We start from the raw sequence: 22,514 nt of genomic DNA, 5'->3' as shown, positions 1-22,514 counted from the left end.
CGTATTTATCATTGTGTATTACTTTGGGTTTTCTGCCTTTAAGATAAACATGTGAGGGCAGTGAGCATATCTGTTTTGTTAACATTATGCCCCAGAACAAAATAGGTAGAAAGTGGCCAAAATATTTTTGGGGGGAGTAGATGGAATCTGTGATGACACATATGGTTTACAGGACCAGCATCACCATCTGGCATAAATGTGCGGATCGCAGTGAACTTTTAGACAGGTAACAACTCCAGGTTAGTTTGCTTCTCAAACATTGTTTTTCCAAATTCAACCATGATATATGGGACATAAGAGAGAGGAGGAGGAGGTGGGAAAAAAGACACATCTGTAAGCAACTAACCAAGTAGGGAGGGACATGTGCCAGTCACACAGCCTCCAGACTTGGCGTATATCTTCTACATTTGGTGTCTGTGAAGGGAGGGAGAAACTGAAGTGTAAATTCTATATTATAAAAATCAGCAGCTGTGTGCCCTTGTATTCTGCCCTAATGCATAGCTCTGAAACACCAGGCTGCTCCCACGGACTGGTAGAAAGGTAAATGGAGACCAGATGTTTGAAGGTGACACAGGCTCTAAATGAGAACTGCTGCTGTGGACAAGATGAGAAGACTAAATCTTGCCTGGTGTAGAATTTTCTAAGAAGGGGGTTGGGTTCAGTGCTGGGTCATCTCAATAGAAGAGCCAGGCTAGTGGGTAGTCAAGTTCAAGTCCTCTCAAAAGAGGGGTAGGTAGTCCCTCCTCTAGGATTATTTGAAGATGCCCCAAATTGGAAAGAACTTACGCATACATCATTCACATAACCACCAAAGGGATCCAGTGAAGTGAATTCCAAGAATATGCATCCTGAATGGGGTCTAGATTACATGGTGGTTGCACCAGTTAAGCAATGAGGCTGCCATTGCTGCCTCTGTGCATGAGGATGGTGTTTGCCATGCTCTATCATCCTCCCAGAAATTCACATACCTGGGGCACAGGCATCCTCCTATGGCTCATATTTGAATCAAGGGTTTGATTGGACACATCAGCTTGGCAGAATCTAGGTCATGTGTCTGTAGCCTTGTTGCAAAGGCAGCTGGGAAAGTGGATTGCTGCTTCTATTTCAATCATGGAATATAAGACCTAAAAGATGCAGGGTGACCACAAACTTTACAATTGTCCTCTATGCTGGGTGGTGCTTGTATGTTTTTTGTTGTTGTTTTTCTTTTACTAAGCATAGTTTCATCAAAGATTCAGCCCTGTATATTTGAGTATTAAGATTGGACCAGCTTTGGAAGTTATGTATTCACTCAATTCATATAAGATACAGCACTTAATTGTCAAAGTAAAACTCTTTACACATTTGATTAATGTTTGACAAACAACCCATGTGGCTAAATAAAAACAGCTTCTGGTACCTAACAGACCAAGTTTAGTCTCCAACCACCTCTTACTATAGCTTTGTGAGTTTTGCAAAGTTTAATTACCTCTGTTCTTTTTCTCATATTTAAATTGGGCATATTGCTATATATACAGTGTGATGTCCAAGTTAAGCTACACATCTGAGAGAATTGAGCAGTGTGCTAGACACAGAAGGTAAACTGAATTTATTGACTACTTATGTGTCTGTCCCAGGGATAGAAAATGCATATGCAAAGATGAATAAGCTATGTTCTATGCTTTCAAATACCTAAGATTAAGAAAGCTATTTAGAATAGAATGTTCAAAGTGCCTTAATAGAGCTATCTGCAAGGTATTATAGAAGTATGGGATGGGGTGTAAAGTTTCTCATTGGGCAAGAACAGGAAGGCTTCAAAGCGAAATGTGATGGTTAATTTTGTGTCAACTTGACTGGATCAGCAGGTGTCCGGGCATTTGGTTAAGTGTTCTGGGTGTGTCTGCAAGGATGTGTCTGCATGAGATTAACATCTGAAGTCATAGACTGAGCAGAGCAGACTGCCCTTCCCAGCATGGGTGGGCCTGCTCCAATTAGGTAAATATCTGAATAGACACAAAGAGTCAAAGGGAATTTTGCCTGGCTGAGCTGAAGAAATGGTCCTTTCAGGCCCTTGAACTGTAACTTACACTGTGGGCTTTCCTGTTTTTTAAGCCTTTGAACTTGAACTACAATTTACACTATCAATCTCCAGCAGGGAGTCTGCTTCAGATTCTCTCTCCTTCTCCCTGCTTGAGCTCTTGCTCTAAAATAAATAAAATATAAAATAAAGCTATTGCATACCGTGTTTCTCTGGACAACACTGACAAAGGAAATTATAAAATATCACTTAAAGGATTGCGACATAATTAGGGACATCATTCACTTGTATTTTATTTTAAATTCATGGTAGTTAACATACAATCACTTATATTTAAAATTCACACCCGTTCTTCTATAATGAAAAAGGCCACCAAGCACTGACAGAATATTCCATATTTGTGTGTTGAGTCTGTAGAGGTATCTGCTTTTGCCACAGTTGCGCTTTTCTCAAGATTTGCCAGGACCGATTCAGTAGCCATGAGCCAATGGGGCTGTGATGCAATTGCCACGTGACTGGCCCAAACTGAGTTCTGTATCTTCCTGTGTAAAATACACAGTGGCTTTCAAAAACTTATTACAAGGAAAAGATGTAAGATCTCTTATATTTTCTTGTACTGCTTAAACAGTTAAATATCTTAGATAAATTTAGTTAAATAACACATTAAAATTTGTTTTTTTCCATTTCTACGTTCCTGTGGCTGCCAGAAAATTTAAATTGCATAGGTGGCTTGTATTCTATTTCTGTTGGGCAGTAATGCTATTCATCCTGGACCAGTTGCATGGGTATGGCATCGTTATTTACTAGAAATACAGAATCTTGGCCCCAGACCTACTGAATCAAACTGTGCCCTTCAACTAGATCCCCAGGAGACTTGTCTATACAGGAGAGTTTGTGAAGTGCCGCTCTAGCCCATTGTCCTAAAAATACCCCTCTCAATCCTCCATCTGTAGTAGAAGTTTCCTTTTTGTAGCTCTGATTCCTAGAGAGGCTGACAGAGTACAGATGATCCAACTTCACAAGAAGCAAGATTAGAATTCTGAATATATTTCTCTCTATGTGTAGGGTCCGGTTGTTAAAATACCATGCTTTGCAAGCTTGGGGCACAGAGCAACTTCATGTTGTCATCAGTTTTGGGAAGGAGGGAGAATGAACTGTTTCCTCTTCTGTACCCATTTGTCTTCAGTGGGCTGCTTCCCCAGCCTGCTGTAAGCCCTTTCTTTCCCCCCACACTCCCAGTCTCTTTGCCCACAGTTGTTAGCAGTTTTTCCTTCCCATCCTTCCCCTTTATCATCCCTCCTAATCATTCCCCCGGGCCCTGGTTTTCTGCTTTCTCTCATGACAGCTAATTTTGTGCAAAAGTAATCTCAGAGTAAGGTGTTTGTGCTTGATAATAGCTTAATATTTTACCTCTTCTGTAGTTTTATTGCATTTTAATAGAGAGTTCCTGGAAATAAAATGGCTTATCTTAACCAGAGAGAATGAAGCAAAAGGGATGGAATTTGGGGCATAATGCCAGGCCAATGAGACAGGTAGTTTGGACAGGAAGGTCCTTTGGCACCATTCTGGTTTCCATCTCTGTAATCCATATTTGTTGGCATTGTCAGAATGTATTTAATATGAAGGTGAAATATCTTAGAAGTTGTAATTTCAATATATGAGATAGAATTGATACAGATTAAAGGAAAAAGAATTGTTAGAAAAAGAAGTCATCATTTAGTTTTGTGCAAATATTGTGTTACTGTTACCCAAAACTGGGTCCCCCTCTTCGTGGGTATCAAGCCAAAAGACACAACCAAGCCAAAGACTAGAAAATGGAAGGATTTTATTTGTAGCAAGTGAAGGGGAACATCGGGGGTGTTTCCCAATACAGTGTCTCCTTGAACAACAAAACTGGGGCAGTTTTAAGCCTAGGCTGCATACATATTCATGAAGGGGCTTGTCCAATGGCAAGTTCAGCATACAATTGGGGGAAAAGTCATCTCAAGGTGATAGATCAGGTCAAAGTCACGATGGCCAGCAAGAGTCCGCATCATCAATTCTGTCTTTAGCGTCTGGTTTTTGAGTGCTCAAAGGGGTTTTCAATTCTGAAAAGGTAACTCAAGTATGTATGCCAGGTCAATCTTTACTTTTGAACCAGTACTGGGGAGTATGGCCACTGATTTATTGTCCTTGTTATGACTAGGTTGTCTCCTGGCCTGATAGTGGCTGTTCGTCCTTACATTCTTTTGTTCGCTTAAAATCATTATCTATTGGATTCTATTCTTCTGTATATCTCAGGAAGTTCTGCAAGAAATGTTCTTTGGGCAACTAGTACTGGCCGCCCATATATCCCATCACAAGATGGCTAGGGACCTAAAATGACTTTTTTTTTAATGTCAAGAAAGTTCTATCTTTTTTCACGGATCCCTAACTCTCTACTTACTTTACCTGAAACAATATGAACAATCAAGAACTGGAACTGGGTATTTTCTCCCTTTTTTTAAACTTGAGCTCACAATACTTCCTTTACAAAACCTTTTTAAGAAATAAAGTATAATACAAATACAGAAAAAAAAAACAATGATTTATCACAAGGTAAATATGTGCATTTTTCCATTTTATATAAATGGAAACATGTCTATCTTTTTCAAATGGTTTATAAGATTCAATGTTGCATGCTGTAGCTGTCTAAATTTCATACAAAAATAATCCACTGTATGAGTGAACTAGAATTCATTTGTATAGTAAACCACTGCTGAAGTCTGAGTTGTTTGTAGTTTAGAAATAGTATGAACAAGGCTAATACAAATATTTTCATTCACGCCTTTTGTGCACATGTGCATAAATTCCTGATTAATGCAATTGCCTATAACAGACTGCCCCAAATCTGGTAAAAAAAAATGTATTTTTCCCTCACATGCCTCTACGTTAGTTAGAATGTCTTATCTTCTGAAACCAGTGGGTATCTCAGAGCATATTCTTATAGAGATAAAAGCCTCAAAAGAGCGCGAGCCCCACTGCACATGTATATTTCACGCCTCCATGCCCATCACATCCATTGGCATCCCATTGGCCAAAGTAAGTCACATGATCAAGCCTAAACTCAAAGAATGGGTATGTATACTCCGCCCACTGTAAGGCCATGGTAAGGGTATACAGATGTAATATCTGTACAGAGAAGAATGGAGGCCAGCAATTCTATGTAACACATGTTATAGGTATGATGAGCTTTAATAGATAGTCCCAGATAGTTTTCTGTTTATGCGCCCCCTGTAGCAGTTGATCATTCTCCATGGCTCCACTAGTGCACTATTTACGGTATTGCCATTTTTTAAAATCTGCTATTTGGTTGTGAAAACACTTGCATCCTATAGTTTTCACTTTTTACTGATCATTAATAAGGTTGTACAGCTTTAAATTTATCAGCCATCTGAAAGGTGCTCACTTTACTTTTACTAAAATTGGAACCGTTTTAAAATTTAAAATTGAATTAAAAATTTTCGAATTGGAAAGTTTGAGAAAATTTGTGAAGCATCCCATATCTTTTTGCCCTATTATCTCCTCAACCCCTGGTGTCACTATCAATGCCTCCTAACCCCGAGGAAGGGAAGGAAGAGGAAGAGACATCATACTCTCTTTGATACTCTTCCCTCCACTTCGGATACTCTTTCTCTCCTTACCCTTCTCAGTGAGATACCTTCTAAGATAGCCCAAGGGTCAGCTCTCCTATGAAGTCTTTGCCTATTCACCAACCTCCAGCTCCAAATGGACTTTGTTATACCTCCATTGTGCCCTCATTTAAGGACAAGGGCCGTGTATTACTGATCTTCATATCCCTAATATCCAGTATCCATAAATGGATAAATGAACATTGTTCTACAATAGCATGATTTTTACAAGTTATGTGATAATGGGCAAATGACATAACTTGTATGACCTTTAACTTTTTATCTATAATTGGAGGTGAGAATAGTTCTTCATATGGTTATTACAAGATTTAAATGACATAATGAAAAATATTTATTTTACCATGCTAGCACAATTTCAGTGCTTAATGAATTATAGTAATAAATATTATCACTTAAAAACCCTCAATGTCTTGCCCACTTTTCATTGGAGAAGCTCGTCTCTTTGAGGGATTTGTAGAAATTCTTTATACATTCTGGATATGAGCCTTTTGTTGATACATATACTTTATTCCACACTATGGCTGATATTTTCCTTCTCTTAATAGTGCCTTTGATAAACCAATCTGTTGTTTTAATGTACTCACAATTTTAATAAATGTATTCTAATTTCTCAGTCTTTTACTTTATAGTTAGTGTTTATATTAGTTTTTAAGAAGTTTTGCCAGGGGCGCCTGGGTGACTCAGCTGGGTGTCTGGCTTTGCCTCGGGTCATGATCCGAGGGTCCTGGGATAGAGCCCCACATGGGGAATACCTGCTCAGCGGGGAGCCTGCTTCTCTCTCTCCCCCAGCTTCTTCCCCCTGCTCTTGCACTCCCCCGCTCTCTCAAATAAATAAAATCTTAAAGAAAAAAAAAAAAACTTGCTGCTTCAAACCATGAAGGTATTATCCTATAGTATCCAAGAGGTTTTGTTTTGTTTTACATATTTATATACAACCCAACTATAATCGATTTTTGTATATATTATGAGATAGCAGTCAGCTTCCATTACTCAATATTTATACCTGTGCAACGGTGCTATTTATTGAAAATACTTTTTTCCTACTGCTTTGAAACGCCAATTCTGTCCTGTGGAAAAAAAAAATGTGTTCATTAGTATGTTAGTTCCCATTCTGTCAGTTGGTTTTTCTGTGTGCCAATATCACCTTGTTTTAATTGGTACAGATTAACAGTAAGTCTTGGTATATGGTAGAGCTTCTGTTCTTTTTTGAGATTGTCTCAACTGTTTCTTGCCGTTTTCATTTCCATATTGACTTAGAATCAGTTGGTGAATCTATCCGCGTTCCCCCACCACCCAATTCTGTGATATGTGTTTATAGATCAATTAGGGGGAAATTGACCTCATTAAAATATTTATGAATTCATAAATGTGGGGTGCACTTCTACTTATTTTTCATCTTTAATTCTTCTCATAATGTCTCAACTTCCTAAGAAGACTTGCAAAACTTTTGCAAGATTTATTCTTTAGGATTTGATATTTTTGATGCTAATGCCACAATTTCGTTTATTCTGTTGCTTGTTGATTTTTTTTCCTGTATTGACTTTGTTGCCAGAAAACTGATTACTAATAAATTCTAAATTATTCAATCTATGAATTTATGTATAGAATCTTTGAAAAGTTCTGCATATCCAAAAGACATTTTCTATGAGTTGTGACATTTTCCCTTTCTAAATTTCTTTACACCAGTCATATTTTTGCCTAACTGAACAGGTGGGACTACCAACATAAAGTAAATAAAAGTCTTTAATAATGAAAATTCTCATCTTGTATTCAACCTGAGTGAATGGTTTTAATATTTGTCCATTAATCATAATGGTTGCTTTAAGGTTTTTTTTTTGGCTACTCAGTATTAGAGATAAAGCAAGCTGCTTCTATGCCTATCTTGCTAAAAAGTTTTTTGAGATTTTGGAATTTTTTATACCAAGCAGATACTGATAGATCTAATTTATTTTGAGATAATTATAAATTCATATGGCACTGTAAGAAATACAGAGATTCTATGCCCCCTTAACCAGTTGCCCTCAATGGTAGCACTTCTCAAATTTAGTGCAACATCACAATCAGGATACAGATAGTCAAGATACAAAACATTTTCGTAACCGCAAGGATCCTTTATGTAGATTTTAAGAACAACACACACTTGCTCCATAATGCCTGGCAACCACTAATCTGTCATCCATATCTATAATTGTGTCACTTCATGAATAGTATATAAACAGAATCACAGAATATGTAACCTTTTGGAATTGGCTTGTTTCAATAGCATAATTCTGTGGAGATTGTTCAAGGCTGTTGCATGTATCAACATTCCATTCTTTTTTTAATTGTTGAATAGTATTCCATGATATGGGTGTACCACAGATTGTATAATTATTTACGCATTGAAGGATATTTGACGTTTCCCATTTTTAGCTATTATGAATAAAGCTACCACAAACAACTTAGGGGGAAAAATTAGTGTGTCTTTATGAGAACGTAAGTCTTCCTTTCTCTGTAATAAATGCCTGAGAATGCAATTGCTGCTTTACATTTTCCATGTGGAATATACATATTAAAGGTTTTATTTATTTTAGAGAGCAAACATGCACACAAGTGGGGGGAGGGGCAGAAGGAGAGAATCTTTGCTGAGCAGGGATCCCAAGGTGGGGGCTTAATCTCCTGACCCATGAGATCATGACCTGAGCTGAAACCAAGAGTCAGACACTTAACCAACTGAGTGACCCAGGTGCCCCATCATATGGAATATATTTTTTTTAAATATATACTGCAGAAGATTTTTTTAAAAAAGATTTTTATTTATTTGAGAGAGAGACAGAGATCACAAGATAGAGAGCATGAGCAAGGAGGAGCGGAAGAAGCAGGCCCCCTGCTGAGCAGGGAACTGGACATGGGGCTCCATCTTAGTACCCTGGGATCATGACTTGAGCTGAAGAAAGATGCTTAACTGACTGAGCCACTCAGGCACCCCCCCCAAAATTTTTTTTATTAATCTCATGTTTCCATATCCTTACCAGGCTTAACTCTTGTCACTTTTTATAAGCCATTCTGATAGTATGTAGTAATAGCTCATTGTGATTTTATTTAAGATTTTATTAGAGAGAGAGAGAGAGAGAGAGCCTGAGCGGGTGTGTGGGGAGAGGGAGGAGCAGACTGTGTGCGGAACAGGTAGCCTGAAGGGGGGTCCTATCTGACTCTGGGATCATGAACTGAGCCAAAGGCAGATGTTTAACAGACTGAGCCACCTGGGCATCCCCACGCTTTGAGGTTTTAATTTGCACTTACCTAAGGCTCATACTTTTTTTTAGCAAGGGACTTCTACGTCTATTATCTTTAGGCAGGATCTCCAGGATGAATCAGGATTCTATTGTGAAACAACTAAGAGACTGATCTGTGGGGTCTTTGTCTTCCAATTACGGATTCGCATTTGTAAGAATTCACTTGGTATTCATTTTTCCACCAACAGTATCACTGTGTCTTGGCACCTCTAATTTGAGTTTCAAGCTCTTAGAAGATTTTGTAACCTCCCCAATTTAGTTTGGATTCTTATTTCAGTCTTATAGCTATTGGCCACTTTCCCCACATTGTAATCAGAATCAACTGTTTAATTTTTTGGAGGTCCAGTGCAAAAAGAAATGCAGACTTCTTATTCTAAAATTAAGAATTACAGTGACAGCAAAGCATCAAACCAAGCACAGACCCTTCTAAGCGTAGAGTACTGCGTGACTGACCGGGTGGCATGTCCATGACTCCAGCTAAGGCTGATGATGTTGAACATGTTTTATGTGTTTATTTGCCATGTATGTATCCTATTTCATGGAATGTCTCTTCATGTCTTTTGTTCACTCTCTAAATAGATTGTTCTCGAGATTTGGGAGTTCTTTGTGCATGCTAAATAGCAGTCCTTGGTCAGATATTTGGTTTGCAAATATTTTCTCCCATTCTAGCTTGTTTGTTTTTGTTTTTTAATCTTACTAGGGTATTTTATAGTGCAAAACCTGTTTTAAAATTCTGGAGTCCAATTTATAAACTTATCCTTTTATGGACTTTTCATATGCAGTCTAATATTTTGCATAGCACTGGATTGTAAAAATTATTCCTAGATTTCTTCTAAAAGTTTGATAGTTTTATATTTAGGCTTATGATTCATTTTTAGATTAATTTATGTATAAGGTGTGTGTATGTGTATGCTTAGCTGGAGTTTTGCTTGTTTTTTGCCAATGGATATTTAATTTTTCCTACACCATTTGTTGAAAAGTCTCTTCACTAAATTACTTTTGCACTTTTGTCAAAATGTAGTTATATTTTTGAGGGTTTATTTCTGGATTCTCCATTCTGTTTTATAGAGCTGGGTATCAATACTATGTAGTCTTGATTACTGTAACTACACAGTAAGTTGTGCATTCAGGAAAACTGATTCCTCCTACTTTGCTTTTCAAAATATTTTAGTTTCTCTAGTTCCTTTTTCTTTTCATAAAAGACTTAAAAATTGTGCCCGTATCCACACATACACATGAGTTTTCCAAGATTTTGATAGAAATTGTGTTAAATCTTTACATCAATTTGTGGAGAATTCACATATTTACCACATTGAGTCTTCTAAGCATGAAAACGGTATGCCTCTGCATTTAGATTGTTTAAAATTTCTTTCATCAGTGTTACATGGCTTTTAGCATGTAAGGTCTGCGCATGTTTTGTTCTATTTACAGCTAAGTATTTAATTTGTTGAACAGTTCTAAATTGGTTCACTGTTCGATCAGTTATAGTCTAAATGTGTTCTGTCTTGCTAGGCTCCGCTTCATTTCTCCTGGGCTTTTTTGTTTTGTCTGTACCCATTGGTGTTTCCAGGCTGCCAGTTTTTTCAGTTCCAAGTCTTTGTGGCAAAAAGAAAACCCAGAGAACTTACCACTGGGTTATTCCTTGGATCCTGAAGTTCTTAGCCAGCTGCCTTTTCCTCTCTACCTTTGAGAGTCATCTTAAGCTTGTTCTGTGAAAAATTTTCGTGGTTTTATGTTGTTTGTTGCAGGAGGCATAGGGAAAAGTACACCTATTTCATCTTCCCAGAAACCATGGTCTTGGTATAAATCAAATCTCTGCCACCAGATGTTCTCATATTGTATCTGTGGGCTGCAGAAGTTCACGGAACCCTCCTGGAAGCATCCATCAAGGGAGAGTGAAGAGCTGATACAACTGTGGCATTCCCACAATTGCTCTAAGCAGAAAAGCTGGTTATTTATGTGAAGAGATAGTCTGTAGGTAAATGCAGCCTATTTTAAAATCTAGGAGACAACCATTTCACAGATCATGGCCTTAGGATCATGCAGCCTTTCATCATGATGACATGATGATGGTGAATGGGGGCAAGAAAGGTAGAAATGAGACATGTCATTTCTTGCTGAAGGAGCTGGGGAGAGGAGAACATCTACTCTTTTCTTTCCCTGACCGTAAAAGAAGTGAGGTAGAGACAAAGGACTTGAAACACTCAATGTCACTGTAGCCCAATCCTGTTACCTCTCACTTCTATTTGTCAGAAGACAGCCAAGGAATCAGGTTTCCCACAAACTTCTCTATCTGGCTAAAAGGAGAGGGTTAGAAGGCTCTAACATTGAAAAGATGTGGATGTCCTGAAATATTTTCTGTAAATGGCAGTTTTGGGGAAGAACGTTGATCTTGCTGCTGTCTCAGCAGCCTCTTGCCAGGCTACAGGTCTTCTCACTAAAGAAGACTATTACATCTTTCCAAAGACCTCTCTGTTGGCTTATCCTTGCTGCGAGAAGCCATTGTTTGGAATGGCCTCTCCCAGTAGTGGCCTTCTGCAGGTGCAAATCTCCAGGTGGTCTCCTCTGATTCCACAGGAAACAATTCAGCTTGCACCATCTCAAAAGATCTGATGTGGAAAATCTACCTGAGGACCCTGCAGAATGCATGTGGTTGTCCCCCTTGGAATTAAACTTCCCAGAGCAGTGACATTGGGCATTTCCCTGGGAGCAGCAGGGAAATGCTGATTGGTATGAACTACCCCCCTACAATCTACTTCTATGCCTATAGGAAAGATTTCAACTGCCGTGTAACTCCAATATCATCACAGAGCTCTTACCCCTCCCAGATGTAAATAAATGTGGCTCAGTTCTCAATTTTATAGCATGAGAAAAAAATCTAAATTCTGCTTTATAATACCCATGAATTTGCAGGACTTAGTCTAATGACACTCCTATTTACAGCTCTTATTTCCATGTTAAGGAAGTGTGTTCTCATTCACTTGGAGTCCTCTCTGAAGCAAAATTCAGCCACTTTTCAAAACCTTTTTCAAATTCAGCAGGCATATATACCCTTAATAGAATTCACTGAATGTTTACATTCAAGAGGAGAGGCTGTGCTAGAATCCATGCAATTCCCTGTCTGTCTTGGCCTCTTACCAGGCCTCTCCCTTGCAAACCCTGTTTTCTATCTGTTTTTTTTGAGGACTGACCTCAGCTCAACTTCAGCTGGGTGTCTTCTGCTCTCTTTCTAAATAAGTCCATTTCAAATGCTTCTAATGTTAACACTCATTACAATACAGTGCAATTGCCTGTTTATGTATTGTCCCAAGATTACAAACCGTGTGGATAGAAATCAACTGTCTTTGTCGACATGGTAGATTCTGTGCCTCTCAGCCTGTGCAGCACAGATTACATACTCAAGCACATTTTGATACATGAGATTTGTATCATTACTGATACAGCCATGATTTCTCTTTCAAGAGAAAGTTGCCAGTGCACTTTGTTCCAAGATGTTTCTGCTTTATACATATACAAACACACAATTAGGATGATTTATTTAAGAAATTCTTTGAGAAAGTTATAAATGATCTGAACTCGATCCTTCGTATGTTTTAAAGAATTGGGTTAATGATTATTACCTTAGTGATGTATATTACCTCAGAGTTACAGAAGCATATCATCAGTGGAATACCAGTTATCATACATTTCTTATATGGCAAACTATATAATAATTATTCAAATATCTTAGGATTTTTTAAAAGGCCTTCTAGTGAAAACAATAATGTAATATTTTCTCTCAGATACATATTGTGGTTTTTAATTATCCCAATTTCATATTTACATCAACGTATCTCAAAGATATTTAAATATATTCTGTAAAGGAATTAAATGAATTTTCTTGTACAGATTATTCAGAACATCTTAAGGCTTTTTAATTATAAACTTTTGTTTTTTGGAAGATTATTATAAACCTGTCCTACCAAATCCTCTGATTTACTTGGGGAGGGGTACTCCCACATGGGTAAATACAAATGGCAGAATTAGAAGTGGTTTAGTTTTAATATGATTTTATGGTTACTTGAAGCAATATATTTTTAAAAGTTATTACATAACATGCCTTGAGTTTGAATTGTCCTTCCTTCCTTCCTTCCTTCCTTCCTTCCTTCCTTCCTTCCTTCTCTCTCTCTTTTTCTTTCTTTCTCCTTTTATCATTCTATATTCCACTTTAGTTGATCCTTCTAGAACTTCTATGCACTGACTAGCATGTACTATTAACTCCAATCTTGGGTTGGCCCTCATAACACCAAAATTTAGTGATGGGCGTGAAGCTTTAATACAGGTCTTTGGTGATTTCCTCCTGTAAAATTCTGGAGAAGGAAAGTGAAGAAGACCTATCCTAAGAGAAGTAAAGGTCTCAAACACCAGTGTTTTCAAACAAATTTTTAAGGAGCATTTTAAGGTAGAATTTTAGAATTTAAGGTGGAATTTTAGGATGCCTCTAAGAATCTAGCTCCATTGTGCTTCTTGGTGCAAAAACCATAGCAGGCAGTTGCTACTATTTCTTCCTGATAAAGCTTTGTATACATTTGGCCTCTTGCATTGGAAGATAAATGAGCTCTCTTCAGGGTTGCGTCTATAAGCGGATGATTGAAATTCAGGGAGGTGTTTATATGTTCAAGAGAGTATTTCTGTCACTGCATTTCTACATGGGAGGTCTCAAAGGGAGTGGATGGATGGAAACAGGACGGAAGATTGTTTATTGGAAGGAAATGAAAGGGATTAGTTTCTATGGAGGCCAGGGAGGTGACCTAGATTCACAACACTGGAATGTGTACTGTGATAGACACTTCTTAAAAGAGAGAAAGAAATCTTGGATAGAAGGCCTGGCTTAATTTCCAGCCAATTCACATCAAGTCTCTTTGAAGGAGTTTTCTGATCTCAGGAGAAGCTTTTATTTGATACACGTTTCATGTGCTGGGTTTATCTAGGGCTCAGATAATCACACAGAGCAGTTCTCGTCTGGATTACTCAGCATGCTCCTGGCCTCAGCAGGCTCCTTTAGGGGCCTTTGAGTTAAATAAACAAACATGAAATCTGAAAGACTCACATGTGATTCTCAGGTCACAGCGTCCTTTTCAGAGTAACTATTGTTATTTCCCTATGAAATTGAAAAACAACCCTATGTATTAAAAAAATTCCACAAGATCTCTCTTGTGTAAGAGGAAGATCAATGAAAGTACAAAGAGCAGTGGAATGGAAAATAGACTGTGTGGTTGCCTATATACTGAATGGTGTTACAGAATGGCTGGTAGTTGCTCACACTATACCAGACTGACCACCCTGCTAGTTAGACTTCCCACAACTTTATTTCTGGAGCACAGTCATAAGGAATGAATTTCCTGGAAAGGGGTATGCTATATGCCCTGTACCTTTTTGGAGCTTAACATCTCATTGCGTGTGTGTGTGTGTGTGTGTGTGTGTGTGTGTGTGTGTCTGTGTCTGTCTTCCACCGTGATTAAGTTCTTGGGAGTAGAAACCATGATGGTGTCTGTGCATGTGTGGGTCTACATATCTCCAGCAACTAGCAAAAACCTAATTTGGAGGAGGTGCTCAGTACTGTGTGTTTAAAACACACCTCCTTGGTTGACCATTACTACTTTGTAAACCAGAAGGTTCTGAAAGTAATGCATTTGTGGTTCAAAATCAACAGTATGAATAAGTATTGAAAAGGTGCCAAATTCAGTGCTGTTCTAAATGCTTTTAGTAGTGAATCAGTTTGCTCTTTACTTACAATATAAATGGCAGATAAAACAGAAGCTATAGCCAGATTCTAGGAGTTTGAGTTCCAGGCTCAAGAGGTCCAACCATGTTTCTAATCATGATTGGAAGAAATGAGGAAATAATTGGATATAATGAAATAAGACTCTCAGATCTCTCCCCAGATCTTCAGACCCAGGTACTCATTATTTCCACTTCCATGACACAGACTTGGCAAAGTCATGTTCTAAGTTGCATTTGTGGTGGTCCTCCTTTCCTCCCTCTCTGAGTAAACATCCTAGCTATCTGCCCATCTGCAAGTGCCAGAAATTGGAGAGCTACTCTTGCATCATCCTCCTTCCTTGTCCTCTATATATTACTAAGTGCTATAAGTTCAACCTTCTAAATATCTTGCAAATCTGTCCGCTCTTTTTCCACCCTAGTGCCATTGTCATAATACAGACCACCATCTTCTCTCACCTAGATTACTGATAGAGACTTAATCTTTCTAGTTTCCCACCTTAAAATCTATTTGCCACATTTCAGCCCAAGTGAGCATTCCAAAATGCATATCTGATAATGGTATTATGATAGAGTCCAGATTTCTTAAAAACAAAAACCATAAGTAAGCATTATTAAGCATGTTCTACACACTAAGGCACTGTGCTGGATGCCTTTCACACATTATCTTCCTGAATCCTCTGAACAACTCCATGAGTTAAATAAAAATATTATCACAACTTTCAAAAGAGTAATATGCATTTTAGAGAGACCAAGTGATTTTTTCCTCCCCTAAAATCAAACAGCTGGTAGTGGTAGAGCCAGGATTTAAACCCCAGTAGTCTGACTCCCTCCCTCAAAAATATGATTCCATTTAATATATTCATAGGCAAGTCTGATTTATCTTGTAAATTTCATATTCTCTTCCCAAAACTGTAGGATTTAATCACAATGAAATTATCTAGGTTAGTTTTGTTTCATCATTTTTTAAAAAAATTTAAGAGAGTGCATGAGCAGGGAGAGGTGCAGAGTGAGAGGGAAACTAGCAGATTCTCCGCTGAGTAGGGGAGCCCAACGCCGACACCAGGCTTGATCCCAGGACCCTGAGATCATGACCTGAGCCCAAATCCAAGAGTTGGATGCTTAACTGACTAAGCCACACAGGTGCCCCTTCTCTCATCGTTTTTATAACATCTGGGATTCTGGCTTTCAGTTTGGCTTTCTCTGTCTTAACTTTATCCTAACTCCTACTCAGGTTAGGTGCTACTTCTTCCAGGAAGCATTCCTTAACTTTCACAGTGTATATCAGAAGATTGAAATCATACAGAGTATCTTTTCCAGTCACTAGTTTCTAATGAAACTAGAAATCTGCAGCAGAAGAAAAAGAAAGATACACAAAAATGAGGAAACTAAACAGCCAATAGGTAAAAGAAGAAATCAGAAGGCATTAGAAAATAGAGATTAATGAAAATGAAACACAACATGCCAAAATTTACAGGATGCAGAAAAGCACCGCTGAAAGGAAAGTGTATAACTCTAAATGTTCACATTAAAAAAGATCTTAAATTAATAACCTTACTTTAAACCTTAAGAAATGGGGGAGGGGGAACTAAATCCAAAGCAAATAGAAGGAAGGAAATACTAAAGATTAGAAGAGAGGTAAATAGAGAATAGAAGAAAAAAGAGAAAATGATACTAAGTTACTTTAAAAAGATGAAGAGAATTGACAAAGCTTTAGCTAGATTGACGAAGACAGAATTAACTCAAGAAATTGGGGACGTCAGTACCAAACTTATAGAATAATAAGAGATAAAGAGATAATAAGAGAATTGTATGCAGAAGAATGAATTTATATCCTTACCAAACAACATATTAAAAAAACACACAACTGGGACACCTGGGTGGCTCAGTTGGTTAAGTGTCTGCCTTCTGCTCAGGTCATGATCCTGGGGTCCTGGGATGAGGTCTTGCATCTGACTCCTTGCTCAGCGGGGAGCCTGCTTCTCCCTCTGCCTGCCACTCCCCCTGCTTGTGCTCTCTCACACTCTTGCTCTCTGACAAAATCTTTAAAAGAAAAAATAAAAAATATGCAACTGATGAATCATTGAACACTACACCTGAAACTAATGATGTTAATTGAATTAAAAATATTTTAAAAGGAGAAAGCTGCTAAAAAGAAAAAGGGAAAAAAAACCCAAAATGGATCAATGACTTAAAGGCAAAAGCTAAAATTACAAAACTCTTAAAAGAAAACAGGGTTAAATATTCATGACCTTGAATTTTAGAATAGATCCTTAAGACACTAAAAACATGAACAACAAAAGAAATCATACTCCATAAAAATTAACTTTCATGCATCAGATGCCATTCATTAATAAAGTTAAAAAAACCTACAGAATAGGAAAAAATATTTATAAATCCTATCTGATAAATGTTTAGAATCCAGAATATATAAATTTGTACAAGTTAATAAGTACACAAATACATTAAAACTTCTTACAGTTTTTGGTATACGATTCTTTAACTTCTTGGTTAAGTTTATTCCTAAGTATTTGATTCCTTTTGATGCCATTATAGATGAAAACACTTTTTTTTATTTTAAATTTTCTCATCAGTGTATGGAAGGACAACTGACTCCTGTGTGTTTGATTTTTGTATCCTGCAACTGCTGAATTTTTTAGAAGTTCCAAAAACACCTCCACCCCACTCCCACCCCATGCAATCATTAGAGCTTTCTATTTATAGGATTGTGTTATCTATAAACAAAATTTTACTGTTTCTCTTCCAATTTGTATGATTTTTATTTTTCTTGCCTCATTGCTCTGGCTAGGACTTTAGTACTATGTTAAATAAAAGTTAAAGCGGGCGTACTTGTCCCTGATCTTAGAGGAAAAGTTTTCAGCCTGTCATTGAATATGATGTTGGAATGCAAATTTGCAATGCAAGACGGAAAAAAGAACTGATGAATTTGTTTCAAGATTTGTTCTGTAGGTAATATGACCAGGGTACCTCAAATCATAATATTCTCCTAATGGAGAAATAAACCTGACTTCACTTTAAGTGGAAACACTCTCCTATATTTCCCTGGGTTATATCCTTTTTTCTTTGTGTACTTGACTAGAATATCTCATTCTCTTAACCTATTTAGAAATTCTTGGTTATGAAATCTAAAAATGAATCATGCTTCTTCAGTTGAATATATCTGAATGTGAACTCGGTCTTGTGTTTTTCAGAAGATGCTTATAAGACCCAGGTTAGGATCGACAATGAGCCAGCTTATTTGGACATTTTGGACACCGCTGGCCAGGTAGGTAATTTTTTTAATTCTCTCTAATCTCTGAGGCCAATTTAGGCTTTAATCTCAAATACATTTACCCTAAAGTAGAGTTTAACAATTCAAACAGGAGAAGAGCAAATTTGCAATAGTGATGAGAAATTAAATAAGAAAAGAATTGGCAGGAAAATGTGACTCATTGCCAACCAGAATATTTTAACATTCCTTTAATTTTTTAAATATAAAAATGTAAGTGTAGATGTAATATTGCCATCTAAGGTGATAAAATTAACGGAATAGTTTATTCTTCTTCAGATGAATGCAAAACTTGTCTTAGACCCTAATCTGGTGGTGGTTTTTATTTAAAACAATTTAGTGACATAAAAAAGGAAGGTCTACTTAGCATATATGCTCATGCAACCAAGGCTAGAGATAGTTAGGTGGAAAGGGTGACATAACCACGATGTAGTGTAATCCAGTACATTAATTTACAAGTGTGTACATAAGAGGAAGGCAAAGGAAGGCTATGAGGAGGAGGAGGAGAGCATTGTTGGTGTATATAAAAATTTAGGACTAAAACACTATATGGCAAGTATAAGTAAAATGGGCAAAAAGAGTCAGAGTGAAAACCTTTAAAAAGCCTTGCTGTACTTGGGAGGAGGATGGAGATTTCATTTCATATTTTAAATATAATCATGTTAAAATATAAACATATCAAATGCTAGACATAAAACACCTCTCGATTGTAAGCCTCAAACTGTTCAAAAAAAAAAAAAGGTCTTAGAAATATAACTTAAGAACTAACAGAGGAGAATGGGAAAATAAATTAAAAATTGATACATTTTGAAGTTGAAAAGAAAGATGAAACAGGAAACGTAATTAATATAAACCTATCAGGAGTCAAAATAAATGGAAATTGATATACTCTCTCTCCTAGAATAGTCAAGTAAATTGTTGGCATTATATTGCATAAAAGAACAAAACTAGCCTGTACTTCTCTGGTTTAAAAGAGACATAAGAATACAGAGAGTTGGCAAATCAAAGAATGATTAGGAAAAAAAATAGTCAAAAAGTAACCAAACCTAAAGTGGGTATATCTGTATTAAAATCAGATAAAATAGAATTATTGCAGAAAGCATTATTAAGGTGTAAAAATGTCAGATTGCAATAGAAAAAAAAATCAAAGATAAATTCCGGTCTATAACATTCAAGACAAATGATGAGTAAATCTAAAAATCACAAATCCAAAAGCCTGTATAGTGGGAAACTTAAATGCACCTCTGTCAGTAAGTGCTACATCAAAAGTTAGTGCAATTGTAGATTTGAGAAGACATTTAACTGAAATAGAACACTGCAGTCAGTAAGTGAGCAGGCATTCTTTCCACATAACTTTTTATCCTTTTCATTGATTTTTAATCTAATTGTAAAAAATGTGGCCTATAGGAGATTGATTATTTGATATATATAATTTTACTTGTTGGCGTAGGATGTGATAATTTTTTGGAATATGTTTAAGCTAGTGGTTACTTCTCCAGCAGGAAGGGGAGAGATACAAAGTGGACTTCAACTGTATATGTAATGATTCATGTTTCATAAAGTTCTGATGAAATAAAGGAGAATGTTAACAGTTGAAAACCTAGGTCATAGGTACACAGATCTTCGTTACATTGTTTTCCTTTTGTACTTAAAGAATGTATATGTTGAAACGTTTATTTCATATATTTGATGAAACTATTTTTTAAAAAAACTGCATTAACTGGCATATTGGTATAAGCCACTGGAAATACATGGTTTTCTTCTATATTTATGAGATATATTAAGACTATTTGAAATCCATATATTAACAAACTCATTTGTTTCGAGGGACATTTGGATAATGGGCTTATGGTGGGGGAGGATGGCTGAAGCCATTGGGGCTATTTAGAATGGAGAAATTATTTCAGTTACTTGAAAGAGCTGTGTTATCCAAGGAAAAATATACTTCTTTTCAGGGGAACTTTAAGCCTAATTGGAAGAAGATTGAGTAGGTTAAATTTCACTCAATATAATAAAACATTTGTAACAACTGAAATACTAAAAACAAAATAGTCATCTAGAATTATGCTTTGGTAGAAAGTGAAATCCTTTGTATTTCTAATAGTTATGCAGTCTGCAAGTATGTATGAACACTTACCTGGTCCCATTTGGTACTAATGTAATCACAAATAGCTGGATGTTTCTCCTCCCCATTGGTGTAGGCTTGGCCAGATCACTGTTCAGGTCAATGAAATGTAGGCATATGACTCAACTTGCTAGTTCTGAGTCAAGGTCTTAAGAGGCACTGCTATGCACAAAGATGAGGCAGCTAACCCTTGTTGCAGGAGAAGAAGGGAAACACATGGAACAGACCTAAACCCAAATCAAATACTACAGCAAAGCCCAGCCAACTCCTAGCCGCAAGTACATCTGCTCCAGTCACCACACAGACTGGTGAAGTAGAAAAACAATGAACATAGTAACTTCAAGCTCCTAAGTTTGAGTAGCTTTGTCATGCAGCATTATCATGACAATAGCTGACTGATACAGCATATTAAAGGAGCATTCATTAGTTTAGTGTGCCTAAAGATGGACAGTATTACCTATTGGTAGAAGAAGTGGTAAATGATGAGAGAGAAATCTGCATACTTGACTCAAGTGCTTTCTAACTCTGAGATTCTATGCTCTGGAATCAATTAAATTGTAAATAAACAATTTGAAAAATTATTACATGTGTATACCCTTATTTTTCTGAGCTAGCTTCAATTGCAGCCAAACATAGTCAGGAATGGATCAGGCTCAAAAGATGATGACTTTTTGGCTTCCAAACTATTAATCTCCCACATGCAAGAGATAATCTTTACAGTTGAGTTAATAAGATTTATGTCACAGTAGGAGACAGTAGAGAACACCATTGGAACATATTTAATAATACCATTTTTTTCTTTTGTAACTATTTCTACTCAACATTTGTTGAAATTTATTATCCTTACAACAAATCCAGAAAGTAGATAGAAAAGTTATTGTTGCCACCTAGAATTTGAGTAAAATGGTATACAAAGAAATTACCGCTTGGAGGCAATACTGGTTAGTAGGACCAGTTACCAATGTGTTTGTGTTAATGCACAAAGACTTGCAAAACTACAATAATCCCACAGAAGAATCATTGGCCATCACCAAATGCCATGTTGGAAAGGACATTTACCTTAACCATTCTTCCAGCATTTAAATTCTCTTTTCAATGCTCAATGCCCCTGCCAAATGCTCATTAAGCCTGTGTTTGACCACTTCAATTGATTAGGTACTCTGCTTCTAGAAACAGACAAATAGAGCTTTTAGGAAACTTAAATTATTTGTAAGGATTTTTTTTTTACAATGAGATTAAATTTTCCTTTTTATAGTTTCCAACCAATATTGGTCTCAGATTCCTTGAAAAAAATCCTATTACTCATTTTATAAATAGAAAATTTAAGTCTTACAGAGGTTAATATATTTAACTAAAACAATGACAAGCTATTGAGCCAGCTATTATCAGTCTATACTCTTATTCAAGCTCTTTCTTACTTTGTTTCTAATCCCTTAGTACAGATGAAGAATTATCCTACGTCAAGAAAATGCAGTTGGTTGAGCTGTCAATTTCAGCTCAGGGGGGAGTCGGCTTGAGATTCTCACTCTCCCTCTCCATCTCTCTCTCCCCCTCCCCCACTTACTTGCTCTCTTTTTTTCCTTTCTCTCTAAAATAAATAAATAAAATCTTTTTAAAAAGGCAGAATAGAATAAATTTTGGCCTCTGTTCTTAAAATGCTTGAGATTTGGGGCAATGGGAGAATACTAAATGTGCAGCGAATTGCAATAAGCAGTATAGCAGAAGTGCAGAAATTTTGGTAATGGGTTATCTCAGATGCCTAAATTATTTTTTGTTCTGGCCTAAGTAAATAAAAAAAATCAGTCAGAAATAGAAGGGCTTAAAAAACAATTTTTACATGGATTTAGTGAAACTAACATAAGTTCAGTTTAATTATAAATGTATTGAATCTTCCTCTTTCTTATTAGAAATAATAAAAGTAATTGTCCTCCAAACACTTCAAATTATATATTTTTTGGTGTGCTGATATATCCAGTCACTGCAACTTCCTAGACCTATGCATTCCCCCAATACCTGGCTACCTCCTATATTAATATATTCTGAAACAATGGGAAATGTCATTGCAACCTTGTATTTGGTTTAGCTCCTAACGAACTCTGTGGTCAGCCAATCTGGCACTAAGGAAGTCTAGAGATTTCTGCTGTCTTTCTATTATTCCCTCATGTATCCTCCTTCTCACTGCTGCTGACTCACAGGCAAACCTGACAAACAAATGTTATTCTATACAGAAGAAGGAATTTGGGAGGAAGTGTTTTGAATAAAGTCCTTTGTTAAAAAGCAAGAGTTCAGGTGATGATAGTTTCTCATTGGCTGAGTTGCAGGGGTAGTCCATTTCTTATAGATTCAATGTGTATATTTTCTTGTTGAGGTCTGGAAT

The 22,514-nt window shown here is 36.8% G+C and overlaps 1 protein-coding gene across 1 annotated transcript in view; it reads left to right on the top strand.

The window, feature by feature from the left end:
• The window catches only part of RIT2 (Ras like without CAAX 2), a 367,214-nt gene that overhangs the window by 110,521 nt on the left and 234,179 nt on the right, over window positions 1–22,514 (top strand). Inside the window, exon 3 of the mRNA XM_002924796.4 lies at window positions 17,936–18,009. Within this exon, the coding sequence (XP_002924842.1) occupies window positions 17,936–18,009 (74 nt within the window). The remainder of the gene's footprint in view (window positions 1–17,935; window positions 18,010–22,514) is intronic.

Source organism: Ailuropoda melanoleuca, chromosome 14, assembly GCF_002007445.2.
Source record: "Ailuropoda melanoleuca isolate Jingjing chromosome 14, ASM200744v2, whole genome shotgun sequence".
Classification (NCBI taxonomy): domain Eukaryota; kingdom Metazoa; phylum Chordata; class Mammalia; order Carnivora; family Ursidae; genus Ailuropoda; species Ailuropoda melanoleuca.
This window is presented reverse-complemented; position numbering and strand designations above follow the sequence as displayed.